The following is a 16,887-nucleotide window of genomic DNA, read 5'->3' as shown; positions in this document are numbered from 1 at the left end:
TGAAATGTTATCTCATTTGAATAAAATGCTGTTTAGCTTAACCTGCTTTTTGTCAAATCATAAGGTAAGGAGGTTATTTTTCATCTTGTACAGAGTGCTTTGATTTTTTCATATTATAATTCAGCAAGTCTATACCCTCTTTGAACTATAACGTCTCTGTACTTTTAAAGTCCCGGGAGTTATATCCCCCAATAAACAGTTTAAGAAAGGAAAAATACAGTAGATAATTCTACGTAAAATTCTGTAGAGAGAAAGTTGTTGTTACTCAGTAATACCTTCTCCCACTAATAAAGTATTTTCACACTAATAAAGACTTGGTTTTAAAAATAACCAGTGAAGTGGGGACGTGGTTGTTGAAACAAAAGTCAGCAAAGGAAGGAACATTTGAATAAGTTTATTTACACCAGTAACATATACCCTGCTCTGAAAAGTTGAGAGACCAGAAAAACTAGAGCATAGACGTAATATACACGGCATCTGGATGAAGATGGAGCAGTCACGTCCTTACACTTTAGGTCCCCCTCAGAACCCCTGAAAGTTTCACTGGCCCGAGAAGGAAATTACATTATCCCCAGGACCTTGGTTTTACATCTTTCTCACTACATTTACCTTCTTTTTGTTACCTAATCTGGATTGTGTTGTAACCTAATCAACATCAAATAAAGGGTTTCACATTATTGTTTTACTCTCTAACCGAAAAAGCAAATTTATCTCGTAATAACTCACATTTATTATTAATCCTAATTTTTAGTTTAGAGATAAATATTTGAGCTTTACCTTAAAATTTTTCAAGTATTGTTCACATTGGAAAATTCTTTCATTTAGTTCATTGAACAGTAGCCGTTTATACCCTAGGATAACATTTTAACCTTTTGTCAATAAGAAAAATATTTACATATTTGATATTAAAATGGTTTTACATACCCTAGGGTAACTTTTCTTACTTCTTAGTTTGCCAGAAATATGTCATATTAAAAATCATCTAATTTAATCCATTTCTTCTAAACTGTGTGATTTGCAGTTTTTACTTCTATGTAGCATTTACGTCTTGGGAACACAAAGCTTTATGAAAGTCAGAAACATTTTTGTATAAGTGCAGTCAGTGTGCAAATGTATTCATGTAAGAAATTCTTGGCAAATATGTTGATTTCCCTTTTTTTTTTTTAAGAAAAGGAAACAAAAATGTGCAACTTGAGTTGAGGACTTATGATAACCATAAATCTCTGTGAGCAGGATGAAATTAGTAGAGACACTTTGGATGACATGGTTTAGTCAGTCCACAGGGAGACGACAAAGGAGAATACTTGACCGCCACAACGATCTCTAGTGAAGAATACACTTAAGAACATAGGACTGAAGGATAGATTTGTTAGCTAGCCATTATGCTTTTTTTTTTTTTAAGTTAAGCATATTTAAGGCAAAGAGTAAAAAATTCAACTCTCTATGGATTTGCTGTCTTCTTTAGCTCTTCCCTATACCCCAGCTTGTGGGTCCTGGTGAATGAGCACATAGGCAAGGGTAACCTATCTCCATCCCATAATGATAGCTCTGAGTCCATGTCCTAATTAATAGCATGAACTCAATGAATAAAGAATGCCCATGAATTATTATTGATACTACGATGCACTGGTTGAGAATCCATTTCTCTCACCTTAACAGAGTTATTTAAAAATGGGGTTGATGATAATTATGGATCTAGAGTTATCACCAGAGAAATTATCCTGTTTTAATTAAAAAAGACCTTATGCTAAATGGGGAAAAGATAACTCAAGGAAGTCGATTTTAAAAACACTAAAAGACACAATTTTTTTTATTTGCATGCCTTTCAGGACCCTTAATAAGTAAGTAAAAGTCATAGATTTAGAAACATATTTTCTTAGGTATTTTAGATAGTATGTTCCTTTGAAGTCCCAGAGGCACAATTTCCTTATATTAATACTGTGAACCTCAGTCTTAAGTTTCTGATAAGCCAGTGAATCCATATGGTGGACACATGATAGTGTGCGTTTCTTCCTCATTCCCCTGCTGCCTTTGTCTAAGGTGCTAGAGAACAATACTAGCTCGAGCTGAATGTGTATCACCAATTAAGTTAATTTAAAATGTGTTCTTCTACCTCATTCTCACTTAACTTTCTAATTGCGTTGACTTTATTTTTAAGGCCAAAATGAGAAAATCAGTCAAGAAAATAGACAACTCCAGTTACAGTACCTGGAACAAAAGCAACAACTTGATGAACTTAAAAACCGCATGAAGTTTTACAACCAGGTGAACCATTTTCCTATTTAGGAAATGAACTCCAAATTTTTATCTAACTACTTTATACGTCAAGAAAACACTGTACCACAGAGCAACAGAATACAAATATACAACTTAGTTTATTAATCCATGGTATCTTGCAGCTTATGTTCCTTGAGGGTAATCTGTGTAGTTGGAACATCTCTTGTACTTTCCATTAGTATCTCACTGTGAGCTTTTACTTACTCTGTCTTTTGCAGGAGAGTGATATTAATGCTGATGAATTGAGTGAAGCTCTCCTGCTTATAAAGGTAACTTTCTAAACTTCACCATGAATTTCATGTCTACATATAAGTGTTTCAGCATAATGATGACCCTTATCTGTAACCTTTATACTTGCAGAATGAATTATTCAGGAAAGTGGTCAGGTGACATTTAGTTATAGCATATACATATTTCATAATGACATCAAAATTACATTAAAGTAGACCTCAAAAACTCATGTTTAAAGCACTTTCTCCAACTGTAACAAACATTTCACTTTTGTGTGCCCCACTGTAAAACTAATCAACAATTTTCTGTCCTAAGAGACCTTGGTGCACCCTATTATCTTAAGTAAAATATTGAATTATACATGTCACCAGAAGATATTTTCCAGTTCTAGAATATTCTGTTATAAGAAGACACAAGAAAATATATTCCTTTCCTTTTAGGTCATCGCAGTGTAGATTTTAATCAAATGAAGAAATAGAAATAAATGTACTTGATTCTCTTTTACATCATGGAGTAATAAACTGTTTTTCTATTTCTCTGTAATTGTTCCAAATATCTATCCAATTATTGTATTCTATATCAGGACTGCTTTATTCCTAATGGAAAATGGAAATCTATCTGTTTTCAATTAATGATTTCTTGCTATATCTGTGTTAATTCACGATTACATTTTAGAAACTCTTGTTTTGGTAATAAAACGTGTTTTTGTTTTAGGCTCAAAAATCACAAAAAAATGGAGACCTTTCATTTTTAGAAGAAGTAGACAGTAAAATTAATAAAGATTCAGAACGGTCCATGAAAGAGCTGCAAGCAACTCATGCAGAAACAGTGCAAGAACTTGAAAAGACAAGAAACATGTTAATTATGCAACATAAAATTAATAAAGATTATCAGGTACTGTAATACACTAAATCCAGAAGATAGGTTTCCTATAATATTCTATTGATGATGTGCATTTTAAAGCAGTATCCTCTACTATCGTCTATTATAATCTATTGTCATGTGTTACCACGTGCTGGGAATTTAGCCTTGTAACTGGATACTTAGACTAAAGAGTTCTAAAACAAATAATGTTTTTTTAAGTCCTTGGTTTTAGGGAGCGAACTGTGGCGATGAATTCCCCCTTTACTAGTGTTAGCACACTCTGCAGCTGGGTTATAGTCTCTCCTAAGGTCCTGCCACAGCTATGTTTGTATTAGCTTTTAACTAATGGGAATATCACTCCTTAAAAGGAATCCAGAGTTGTGTGGATTTCACTCCTGATTAATGAACATTGTCAAGCATAATTTTCTCAACTGTAAGCTCTTTGAAGTCAAGAAACAGTGGTGTACAGCTCCCAGTATCCCCAGCATCCAAAAACTGCTTGAATCATAGTTGCTTTAAAAAATTTTTTTAAATGGAACAGATCCTAAGTAATGAAGCTTGTTATCTGTATTTTATTTAGATGGAAGTTGAGGCAGTGACCCAGAAGATGGAAAATCTGCAGCAAGATTATGAACTTAAAGTGGAACAGTATGTTCATCTTCTTGATATCAGAGCTGCACGCATCCAGAAACTAGAAGGTACAACATGCACAGTTCTTTGTCCATGGTAACTAGAGGAATGGATTTTTACAACAGTTGAAAATGTCATCCAAGTGTACACTCAGATTTCTTTTTGCTCTTTTCTTTCCTCCAATTTATTAACGATAATAGTAATTTACCAGAAAGGCTGATTTTATCTGATACTTCTCTACTCAAGAATTCCCTACTGCTTTTTTAATTTGGTGTCACAGGCAAGATTTCAGAGTACTTCATAAAGGAGCACAGACTAAATTTAAGCACCTCATTTCTAATTTCTCATGCCTCTCAGCCAAACAAGTGTGCTGCTTGCTCTCGGTCAGATTCATCTCACTCTGTCCAACCACCAGGGCTTTGTCTGCTCCACCTGAACCTCCTTTCTTCTCTGACTCCAAGATGTAACCCTTCCCCACTTCGAAATCTAACGGCATGCCCGTGTTAGGAAGCTGGCTCCCATTACTTCTAGCCACTCCTCTCCTTGAAATGCCCCCACAGTGGTTTCCAGACTTTAGCAAGTAAGAAAATTACATGGGGAATTTGTTTCATAGGTAGCTTCCTGGGTCCTACTCCTAGAGATCCTGGAGCCTGTGATTCTGTATGTTTAGAAATAATTCCAAGCAATTCAGATACAGGGGTAAGACTATACTTTGAAAAAGACTGCCTTAGAACTTACCACTTTTACTCACACATACTCAAGGGACATGGGTTTGGGTGGACTCTGGGAGTTGGTGATGGACAGGGAGGCCTGGCGTGCTGCAGTTCATGGGGTCGCAAAGAGTCAGACACGACTGAACAACTGAACTGAACTGTACTTAAAAGGGGAGATTGTATTATGTCAGTGTTCTTCACCATTGCAGCTTTGCATATTCTCTATGACTACAGTATATAAATTCTCCAATGATACTTTCTTTCATGTTCTCTGCCATGCAGCACTTAAACTCGGTGATCTATGCCAGCAGTAATTTTGCACTCTTAAAGATCACTGAGAACCCAAAAAGGCACGAGTTTATATGGGTTATACTTAAGATATTTATCATATTAGAAATTAAAAATGAGAAATTTTAAAAATATTTGTCATGCTTAAATAATAATAATAAACCCATTACATATTTAACATAAATTACAGTATTTATTTTTTAAAAGCTGCATTTTTCATACCAAAAAAACAGTGAGACGAGTGACACTGTTTTAAACTTTTTAAATTGTTTAGCATTTTTGCATGTCTTTTTAGTGTCTGTCTTAATAGAAAACAGCTGGGTTTTTATATCTGCTTCTGCAGTCAATCAGTTATGATATCACACATCCTGTAGATTCTGGGAAACCCTATTATACATTTGTAAGAGAATAAGAATGAGAAAGGCAAATAACATCTTAGTATTATTTTAAAAATAGTTTTAACCTCACAGACCTCCAGAACAGCCTCAGGAACCCTCAAGGGTTCCCAGACCACACTCTGAGAATCACTGCTCTAAGAAGAAGAATTCAATAAATAATCTATCTGACTGAACAGGGTTTCTGAAAGTCAAAGAGCATGTGTTCCTTTTATTTCAATAAAAATTTGCTTAATGAAATTTTCATGAGTAACAAGAAGGTCACATAGTTTGAGATTTTCATTCCTTTCAAGTGTCACTAAGTCTTTAGCAATATATTTTGTTTCCTAAATTCATTGATGATGCTCCTATTCCTAACATATCGTAAGCAAAGTGCTAGGCAGTGAGAATACAAATAGGAAAAAAGCTCAAACTCGCAAGATGTCAACAAGTGAGTAGGCACACTTTACCGTGAAGAGTGTGAAGTTAGGAAAATGAAAAAGCTACCTAGGAAACATTGAGGAGAGAATGCCTGTTTATATCTGAAGATTCAGAGACGACTCCTTACAGTGGGCTTGGAGTCTTTAATAATGACAGAATTCACCACTAAATAAAAACAGTGAAAGTCATTCCAGGCAGTAGATGAGGCAGGTAAAAAAGCCCTAAATGTGAAGCACCACCATTGATTTAAGAAATTGCGTATGATTTCATCAGTTTGGAACTCAGGATTGATAAAGGAGGAAAACCTGGAGACAAAGCTGAAAAGAACCAAATGCTGAAGGCTGTGTTTGCCACCTGAATGAGTTTGAACCTTATTAACCTAGAGAAGCACCAAGGAATCTTTGGGGTAGGAAGTAGTACACAAAACCACATTTTGGAGACTATGCTATAGGTATTGGGAAGAATGAGTAAAATTTGAAGGAATGAAGAAGTTTGGGCTCCATTAGTAATCTAGGTAATAAACACTCTGGGTGTAAGTAAGGTAGCATCAGTGGAGATGGAGAAGACATGGACAGATTTGCTGAAGACTTAGGAAATGTTTTTGAATATCAGTGACCCTACAGATGTGGGGAGCCCAAAGACAAAGAGCAACCTAGGGTGACTCCGTGGTATCTAGCTTAGGCAGCTGGGTGTAGGCTAACAACATTCACTTGGACTTCAAAGTCCAGAAGGAACTAGAAGAGAATATGAGTCATTCTCCTTTAGGTATATTAAATTTGATGTGCCTAGAGAGTATCTAGATAGAGGGCTTGGCAAGCCACTTAATGTGTGAGTCTGTTATTTAGGAAAGAATTCTGAATTAAAAATAGAAATATTGAGTCTTCAGTATATTGATAGTAACCGAAGTCATAAAAGGGGATGGGATTACTAATTATTAGAGAGATGCAAATAAAAACTACAATGAGGTACCACCTCACACAAGTCAAAAGAGCCATCATTGAAAAGTCTACAAATAACAGGACTTCCCTGGTCCAGTGGTTAAGACTCTGTGCTCCCAATGCAGGGGGCCCAGGTTCAATCCCTGGTCAAGGAACTAGATCCCACATGCTACAACTGAAGATCTGCATGCCACAACTAAAAGCTCATGCAGACAAATAAATTTAAAAAAATTGTTAAGTCTACAAATAAAAATATTGGAGAGGGTGTTGAGTAAAGGGAATCCTCCCACACTATTGGTGGGAATAAAAATTGGTGCATCCACTATGGAAAATAGTATGAAGGTTCCTCAGGAAACTAAAAACAGAATTACCGTATGATCCAGCAGTCGCACTCCTGGGCATAAACACAGACTAAATTATGATTCAAAAAGATATATGCACCCCTATGTTCACAGTATTACTGTTCACAATGGCCAAGACATGGGAATAACCTAAACGTCCATCAGCAGAGGAACAGATAAAGAAGATGTAGCACATAGATAACAATGGTATACTTCCCGGTCATAAATGGGCAAAATAATGCCTTTTGCAGCATCATGGATACAGCTAGAAATTATCATACTAAATGAACTAAGAGAGAGAACGAGAAACACCATACAGTATCACTTATATGTGAAACTAAAACATGACACAGTAAACCTGTCTACAGAACAGAATCACAGATGCAGAGAGCAGACTTGCAGTGGCCGGGGCGGGGTTGGGGGGGAGAAGGACGGACCATGAGGTTGGGGTTCGTAGATGCAAGCTGTTACATTTAGGATGAAAACCCAACAAGGTCCTGCTGTATACACAGGGAACTGTATCCAGTCTCCTGGGATAAACCGTAGAGAAAATGTATATTTGTGTATACCTGAGTCACTTTGCTGTACAGCAGAAGTTAGCACAAGATTGTAAGTCAACAATATTTCAATGATTTAATTAAAAACTAAAAAGGGATACAATTACTCATGAAACATAGACTAAAAAACGGATAAAAGTAGAAGCCTAGCAAACCAGCAGAGAAACCCTTAAGGACTGAGAAGAGTGGTAGGAGGAGAAGCAGGGCAGATGACGACATGGAATCCCACAAAAGTTCACAGAAGAGGATGTGGTCTTCATTGTCAATTAAGCAAGGAAATCAAGTAACTCAGCAGTGGCCACAGGGCTGGAAAAGATCAGTTTTCATTCCACTCCCAAAGTAATGCAGGACCAAAGTCCATTCACTCTAGAAATCAATTGGTTATTGGTGACTTTTTCTGGAGTAGTTACATAAGAAAAGTAAAGCAGATGCTTTTCGAAGGAGATGGAAGAATGTCTGTTACATGAAGAATAGGAGACACAAGTAGACATTACTCCTTAGAAGTTTGGATGTACCTGGGGGAAGACGTGTATTTAGAAAGAGACATATCTTTTTATTTTTTTATTGAAGTGTAGTTGATTTGCAGTATATTCGTTTCAGATGTACAGCATAATGATTCAATATTTTTGTAAATTATGCTTCATTATAAGATATTACGAGACAATGGCTATAATTCACTGTGCTATACAGTATACCCTTGTTGCTTATCTATTTCATACATGGTAGTATGTATCTGCTAATTCCAGACTCCCTAGTTTGTCCCTCCTCTTCCTTCTTGCCTTCGGTAACCACAGGCTTGTTTCTGTATCTGTGAGGTCTGCTTCTGCTTTACATATACATGAATTTGTATCATTTTTAGGTTCCACATACAAGTGATGTCATACACTATTTGTCTTTCTCTGATTTATTTCACTACGTATAATATTCTCTAGGTCCATCCACCTTGCTGCAAATATCAGAATTTCATTCTTTTTATGGCTGAGTAATATTCCCTTATATATATATATGTATATGTGTGTGTGTGTGTATATATAACATCTTCTTTATCTGTTCATCTGTTGATGGGCACTTAGGTCCTTCCAGGTCTTGGCTGTTGTAAATAGTGCTACTATGAACATTGATTGAATCAGAGAGAAAACAAAGGAATTCCAGAACACCATCTACTTCTGCTTCATTGACTATGCTAAAGCCTTTGTGTGGATCACAACAAACTCTGGAAAATTCTTAGAGATAGGAATACCAGACCACCTTACCTGCCTCCTGAAAAACCTGTTTGCAAGTCAAGAAGCAACAGTTAGAACTGGACATGGAACAGCAGACTGGTTCAAAATTGGGAAAGGAGTACATCAAGGCTGTATATTGTCACCCTGCTTATTTAACTTATATACAGAGTACATCATGCGAAATGCCAGGCTAGATGGATCACAAGCTGGAATCAAGACTGTCAGGAGAAATATCAACAACCTCAGTTAAGAAGATGATAACGGTCTAATGGCAGAAAGTAAAGAGGAGCTAAAGAGCCTCTTGATGAGGGTTAAAGAGGAGAGTGAAAAAGCTGGCTTAAAACTCAACAGAAGATCTTGCTGTGATTTATGTCGGAGAGTGTTTTGCCTATGTTCTCCTCTAGGAGTTTTATAGTTTCTGGTCTTACATTTAGATCTTTAATCCATTTTGAGTTTATTTTTGTGTATGGTGTTAGAAAGTGTTCTAGTTTCATTCTTTTGCAAGTGGTTGACCAGTTTTCCCAGCACCACTTGTTAAAGAGGTTGTCTTTTTTCCATTGTATATCCTTGCCTCCTTTGTCAAAGATAAGGTGTCCATAGGTTCGTGGATTTATCTCTGGGCTTTCTATTCTGTTCCATTGGTCTATATTTCTGTCTTTGTGCCAGTACCACACTGTCTTGATGACTGTGGCTTTGCAGTAGAGTCTGAAGTCAGGCAGGTTGATTCCTCCAGTTCCATTCTTCTTTTTCAAGATTACTTTGGCTATTCGAGGTTTTTTGTATTTCCATACAAATTGTGAAATTCTTTGGTCTAGTTCTGTGAAAAATACCGTTGGTAGCTTGATAGGGATTGCATTGAATCTATAGATTGCTTTGGGTAGAATAGCCATTTTGACAATATTGATTCTTCCAATCCATGAACACGGTATGTTTCTCCATCTGTTTGTGTCCTCTTTGATTTCTTTCATCAGTGTTAAGTCACAGCAAGATCCTCTATGACCCACCTCCCAGAATATTGGAAATAAAAGCAAAACTAAACAAATGGGATCTAATGAAACTTAAAAGCTTTTGCACTACAAAAGAAACTATAAGTAAGGTGAAAAGACAGCCGTCAGATTGGGAGAAAATAATAGCAAATGAAGAAACAGACAAAGGATTAATCTCAAAAATATACAAGCAACTCCTGCAGCTCAATTCCAGAAAAATAAATGACCCAATCAAAAAATGGGCCAAAGAACTAAACAGACATTTCTCCAAAGAAGACATACAGATGGCTAACAAACACATGAAAAGGTGCTCAACATCACTCATTATTAGAGAAATGCAAATCAAAACCACAATGAGGTACCATTACACACCAGTCAGGATGGCTGCTATCCAAAAGTCTACAAGCAATAAATGCTGGAGAGGCTGTGGAGAAAAGGGAACCCTCTTACACTGTTGGTGGGAATGCAAACTAGTACAGCCACTATGGAAAACAGTGTGGAGATTCCTTAAAAAACTGGAAATAGAACTGCCATATGACCCAGCAATACCACTTCTGGGCATACACACTGAGGAAACCAGATCTGAAAGAGACACATGCACCCCAATGTTCATCGCAGCACTGTTTATAATAGCCAGGACATGGAAGCAACCTAGATGCCCATCAGCAGATGAATGGATAAGGAAGCTGTGGTACATATACACCATCGAATTTTACTCAGCCGTCAAAAAGAATTCATTTGAACCAGTCCTAATGAGATGGATGAAACTGGAGCCCCTTATACAGAGTGAAGTAAGCCAGAAAGATAAAGAACATTACAGCATACTAACACATATATATGGAATTTAGAAAGATGGTAACGATAACCCTATATGCAAAACAGAAAAAGAGACACAGAAATACAGAACAGACTTTTGAACTCTGTGGGAGAAGGTGAGGGTGGGATGTTTCAAAAGAACAGCATGTATACTATCTATGGTGAAACAGATCACCAGCCCAGGTGGGATGCATGAGACAAGTGCTCGGGCCTGGTACACTGGGAAGACCCAGAGGAATCGGGTGGAGAGGGAGATGGGAGGGGGGATCGGGATGGGGAATAAGTGTAAATCTATGGCTGATTCATATCAATGTATGACAAAACCCACTGAAATGTTGTGAAGTAATTAGCCTCCAACTAATAAAAAAAAATTAAAAGTGAAAAAAAAAAAGAAAAAAAAAATAATAAAATAAAACTATTTTTAAAAATTAAAAAAAAAAAAAAAAAAAAAACTCAACAGAAGAACTAAAATCATGGCATCTGACCCCATCACATCATGGTGGCAGATAGAAGGGAGAAAAGTGGAAGAAGTGATAGATGTTATTTTCTTGGGCTCCAAAATCACTGTGACTGCAGCCATGAAATTAAAAGACACTTGCTCCTTGGAAGAAAAGCTATAACAAACCTAGATGGTGTATTAAAAAACAGAGACATCACTTTGCCAACAAACGTCTGTATAGTCAAAGCTGTGGTTTTTCCAGTAGTCACGTATGAATGTGAGATGAGAGTTGGACCATAAAGAAGACTGAGCATCAAAAACTTGATGCTTTCAAATGGTGATATTGGAGAAGACTCTTGAGAGTCCCTTGGACTGCAAGGAGCTCAAACCAGTCAATTAGAAAGGAAATTAACCCTGAATATTCATTGGAAGGACTGATGCTGAAGCTGAAGCTTCAATACTTTGGCCACCTGATGGGACGAGCCAACTCACTGGAAAAGACCCTCATCCCTCATGCTGGGAAAGATTGACAACAAAAGGAGAAGGGGGCAGCAGAGGATGAGATGATTAGATAGCATTACCGACTCAATGGACATGAATTTAACCAAACTCAGGGAGATAGTGAAGAACAAGGTAGCCTGGCATGCTACAGTTCATGGGGTTGCAAGGAGTCAGACACAACTTAGCAGCTGAACAACAACATGAACATTGGGGTGCATGTATTATCTTTTTCAGTTTGTGTTTTTGGTTTTTTCTGGATATGTACCCAGGAATGGAATTGCTGGATTATATGGTAGTTTTTATTTAATTTTTTGAGGAACCTCCATACTACTTACCATAGTGGTTGTACTAGTTTATATTCCCACCAACAGCATACAAGTGTTTCCTTTTCTCCAAACCCTCACCAGCATTTGTTATTTGTACACTTTTTCATGATAGCCATTCTGACAAGTGTGAGGTGATATCTCATTGTGGTTTTTACTTGCATTTCTCTAAAAATTAGCAGTTTTGAGTATCTTTTCATGTGCCTGTCAGCCATCTGTATGTCTTCTTTGGTGAACTATCTATCAGGTCTTCTGCCATTTTTAATGAAGTTTTTTGGGTTTTTTTTCATATTGGGTTTCATTTTTTCATATTATGTATTTGGGGTGTTAGCCCATTGCAGGTCACATCATTTGTAAATATTTTCCTGCATTCAGTAGATTATCTTTTTGTTTTGTCAGTAGTTTCCTTTGCTGTCCAAAAGCTTTTAAGTTTAATTAGATCCAGTTTATTTGGTTTTGTTTTTATTTCTTTTGCCTTAGGAGACAGATCCAGAAGACATATTGCTATAACTAACTTGGGTCAAAGACTTCTCTCCTGGGAGTTTTATGGTTTCGGGTTTTACACTTATATCTTTAAACCGTTTTGAATTTATTTTTGTATATGATGTGAGGGAATGTTCTAATCGAGACAGATATATATATTTTTAAGAGCAACTTTATAGAATTATAATGAATATACTTTTATTTTTTCCCCAGCATAATGGTTTTATTATGAAAAAAAATTTTAATTCATTATGGGAAAGTTCAAACATATATGAGTGGAAATAATTGTATGGTAAACTCTGATGTACCTATCACATAATCAATCAGTTCATGGCCAATCTTTTTTCATCTGTATCCCCAACTCCCTTCTATCTTACCCATATCCTTTTGAAACAAATCTCAGATACCACATCATCTCATCAATAAATATTTCAGGATGCATCTAACTGAGGTCTTAAAAAATAACAATACAATTATACCTAAAAATGAACAATATTTATTTACTATCATAAAATTTCTAATCAGTATTTAAATTTCCGATCATACCACAACTTTTAAAAGTTTTCATCTCTTTGGATGAACATACTTTAAATTGCACATATTTAAAGTGCACCGTTTGGGAGTTTGGCCTATATATACATCTGTGAAACTATCACCATAATCAAGATAATAAACATATCCATCATCCCCAAAGGTAGAAAATATATATTTGGATAAACTGACAAGTAGGTAGCAGTGGAAAGAGAAATTGATTTTAAAGGAGAGAAGATAATAGAGCCAAACCAAAGGAGCAAGTGGAATCTAAATATTTACCTCAGTTATTCATTCAACAGCCTTTTTTTTTTTTTCCTTTTTCTTTCTCCTTTTCCCTGGTATATCCTGTATTACCACTTAAGTTGTCATTTTTTAACTAATGATGTCAAAATAAATGATAGATTTCTTTAAAACACAGTATCAATTACAGGAAAAGTGTAGCTGTAGAATTTGATTGGGACTATACACCAAAAGCCCTCAGATTTCCTACCACTTCATATGTATCTTTGTATCTTTATATGTCAACACCTTAAAACCTCTAAACTGTGTGTCTTCTCTTGCAGCCCAATTAAAGGATATTGCCTACGGCACCAAGCAGTACAAATTTAAGCCAGAAATCATGCCAGGTGACTCAGCTGATGACTTGGATGAAACCATTCACTTAGAACGAGGCGAAAACCTGTTTGAAATCCATGTCAACAAAGTAACCTTTTCTTCCGAAGTTTTACAGGCATCTGGGGATAAAGAGCCTGTCACCTTCTGTACCTACGCTTTCTATGATTTCGAACTACAGACAACTCCCATAGTACGGGGCCTTCACCCAGAATATAACTTTACTTCTCAATACCTCGTTCATGTTAATGACTTATTCTTACAATACATTCAGAAAAATACTGTCACTCTTGAGGTCCACCAGGCTTACAGCACAGATTATGAAACAATTGCAGCTTGTCAGCTGAGATTCCATGAAATTCTAGAAAAAAGCGGTCGAATATTTTGCACAGCAAGTTTGGTTGGTGAGTACAGTCTTACAGACCGGCTGTTTGAATCCCTGATTGGTTTCTATATCAATAAGGCATTTCACGTTAGTATCTTCTCTCACAAATTCAAGGTGCCTTTAGGTAAGGACAGTTTTCTCTGATTCAGCTGCCCACTGTTGATTGCACTCTTAAATGTCATTGATAATATCAGTACAATGGCTGTTAATTTTTTAAAGCTTCTTAGTACAAATGTTTATTTGCCATGTTGATATCTTTGTTTGATTAAACATGAATTATAGTATGTTGATCAAATATTTTTTAAAGAGCGTGTCGTTATCACTGTTACTAAGCACTGGGAATACTGTGATCGGTGATAAATAAGACAGTTGAAGCCCCTGCCCTCCTGTAGCTTACCTTCTAGAGGGGAAGATGGGCCATAAAACTATACACCTATCCTTAGATATGAAGAAAGATGATCGGGGCAAGAGGCTAAAGAGAGAGAAGGTTGCTTATTGAGATAAGGACTTCCCTACAGGATGACAGTGATAAAGAGACCTGAATAAAGATCCATATCAGCCATGGGGCAGCTTAAGCCCATGCACCACGACTAGAGAGCCCATGTGCTGCAACTAGGGCCCACAGCCAAATAAATAAATACTTTTTAAAAATATTTTTTAAAAGAAAGCTGCATGTCAGGATCCAGGGGAGGATTGTTTCAGGCAGAGGAAACAGCAAGTACAAAGGCCTGAGGGAAAAACAAACCTGACCAATTGGAGGAACATCGAGGAGGCCTATGACTAGAGCAGAGCTGACATTAAAGCAATGGGCAGGGATCAGATCATGCTGCAGAGCTTTGTGGGTCATGTTTGGACTTTTTTTTTTCTTTGAGTGATGCAAGTCATTGGATAGTTTTGAGAAGATGAGTTACAAGATCACACATAGTTTCTTGCTGTTTTTTGTTTGTTCGTTTGGTTGTACTGGGTCTTCATTGCTGCAGTCTGGCTTTCTCTGGTTGCAGCAAGTGGGGGCTACTCTCTAGTTGCAGGTGGCTTTTCTTGTTGCGGAGCAAAGGCTCAAAGGCTTCAGTAATTACAGCACTCGGGCTCAGTAGTTGCAGCTCACGGGCTCAGTAGGTCTGGTACATGGGCTTAGTTGCTCCACAGCATGTGGAATCTTCCCGGAGCAGGGATCGAATCCATGTCCTGTGCATTGGCAGGTGGATTCTTATCCACTGCACCACCAGGGAAGTCCGACACACATAGATATTAGAAGAACCATGCTGGGTGCTGTGGGAAGAATAGTCTATACAGGCCAAGAGGGGAAACAGGACCATTTTCAGGCTATTGCATTAATCTGTGGAAAGAAGATGGTGCCTTGGATTAAGATGGTAGTGAAAGTAGTGATAAGAAGTAGTCATATTCAGTGTAGGTTTGATTAACTCTTCTTTAAAAACTTGTTCATCAACTGAATGTAGAGAAACAAGAGAAACAGACAAGGTGAGAGTTTTGGTGTGAACAACCAGGAGAAGGACGAGGCCATTTGTTGAAATAGGTCAGGGAGAGGAACAAATTTGAGGAAGAAAACTTAAGATGTGTCTGAACAAGATTGACCTGCCTGTTATACAGCCAAGTGGAAATGTCACATAAGCAGTGGATATAATAGTCTGAAGGTCAGGGATAGAAAAGTGGGATTCATTAGCATACAGAATACATTTTAAGCCTTGGACCCAGATAATTTCACATAAAGAGTAACTGTACATAAAGAAGAGAAAAGGACCAAAGATTGAGCCTTGGGAAACTCTAAAATTTAGTATTCGGGAAGAAGAGGAAGAGCCAGCAAAATGAAACTGAGGAGTCACCAGTGAAGAGGGAGATAAACCGAGAGTATACAGGATCCCAGAGGCCAAGTGAAGAAGCTTTCTCGAGAAAGAAAGAAGGTGACTTAGGTTCTGGGGAGGGATTTTATTTTATTGATTGCATAGATAGTATATTCACATGGTTCAAAAAATCCTGCCCTCAAAAACTTAGCGTGGCAGAGAAGTAAACTGGTGAAGTGACAGTTACCAAAGCAGTCAGTACCCTAATGAGGACATAGTCCTCAATTCCTGCAAAGGAAGCAGGGAGCCATAGAGGAAGTCATCACAGAGGAAGAGAGATAAAGAGCCGCAGAGTTGTGAGAAGGACTGAAGATGTGCAGGGCAGACATGCAAGGGTGTTCTATGTACAGTATAGATTTGGCAATAGGTATGGTGTTTTCCCCTGTACTTACGGTACAGTAGAAAAATGAGGAAGGTGCCAAAGATTTCTTGAAATTTGAATTATAATGTGGAATATCACATTCATAGTTTTGAGGTTTCATATTGTATCTGTCAGACTGCATTGAGTGCAGCTTGTTAAAAAAAAAAGAAAAAATAGCGTCAGAAAAAAATCTTTTTATGTGTTAGAAGGATTGAAATAGTGTGAACTGGACTACCTCAAACACAGTTTTTTAATAATATTTAACACACAGTGAAACTCATACTTGCAGAAGTAACTTATTCTCTTTTTCTCTGTTATTTGCCAGTCACACACCATCTGTGCAAGTCATATATTATTTTATTCAGTATAAAATTTATAGTTTTAATGCCTAATACCATTGATGTATGTTTTACTGGTATATATTTTGATTTATGGGGCCATTTTAACAGTGAATTATGTATCGGTTTGTAGGAACTAAAGGAGACATCTCCAATTTTGGCACAGTGGAATACTGGTTCCGATTAAGAGTTCCCATGGATCAAGCGATTCGGCTTTATCGAGAACGGGCAAAGGCTTTGGGATACATAACATCAAATTTTAAGGGGCCAGAGCAAATGCAATGGGTAAGCTTGTTTGACTTTACAACCCTTTTATGACACGGAAATTTTATAGTATTTCTTTGTATTACCATGCTTTAAACTGAAATCACTT

At 37.0% G+C, this 16,887-nt stretch overlaps 1 protein-coding gene across 3 annotated transcripts in view; it reads left to right on the top strand.

The window, feature by feature from the left end:
* Positions 1-16,887, top strand: part of RPGRIP1L (RPGRIP1 like) — a 98,300-nt gene that overhangs the window by 36,008 nt on the left and 45,405 nt on the right. For all 3 annotated transcript variants that reach the window (XM_043898483.1, XM_043898485.1, XM_043898486.1), the window contains exons 11-16: positions 2,159-2,265; positions 2,496-2,546; positions 3,223-3,402; positions 3,953-4,070; positions 13,523-13,975; positions 16,648-16,799. In XM_043898483.1, coding sequence (XP_043754418.1) covers positions 2,159-2,265; positions 2,496-2,546; positions 3,223-3,402; positions 3,953-4,070; positions 13,523-13,975; positions 16,648-16,799 — 1,061 coding nt within the window. The remainder of the gene's footprint in view (positions 1-2,158; positions 2,266-2,495; positions 2,547-3,222; positions 3,403-3,952; positions 4,071-13,522; positions 13,976-16,647; positions 16,800-16,887) is intronic.

Source organism: Cervus elaphus, chromosome 4, assembly GCF_910594005.1.
Source record: "Cervus elaphus chromosome 4, mCerEla1.1, whole genome shotgun sequence".
Classification (NCBI taxonomy): domain Eukaryota; kingdom Metazoa; phylum Chordata; class Mammalia; order Artiodactyla; family Cervidae; genus Cervus; species Cervus elaphus.
Note: the sequence above shows the minus strand (reverse complement) of the source record. Positions and strands in the feature narration are given on the sequence as shown.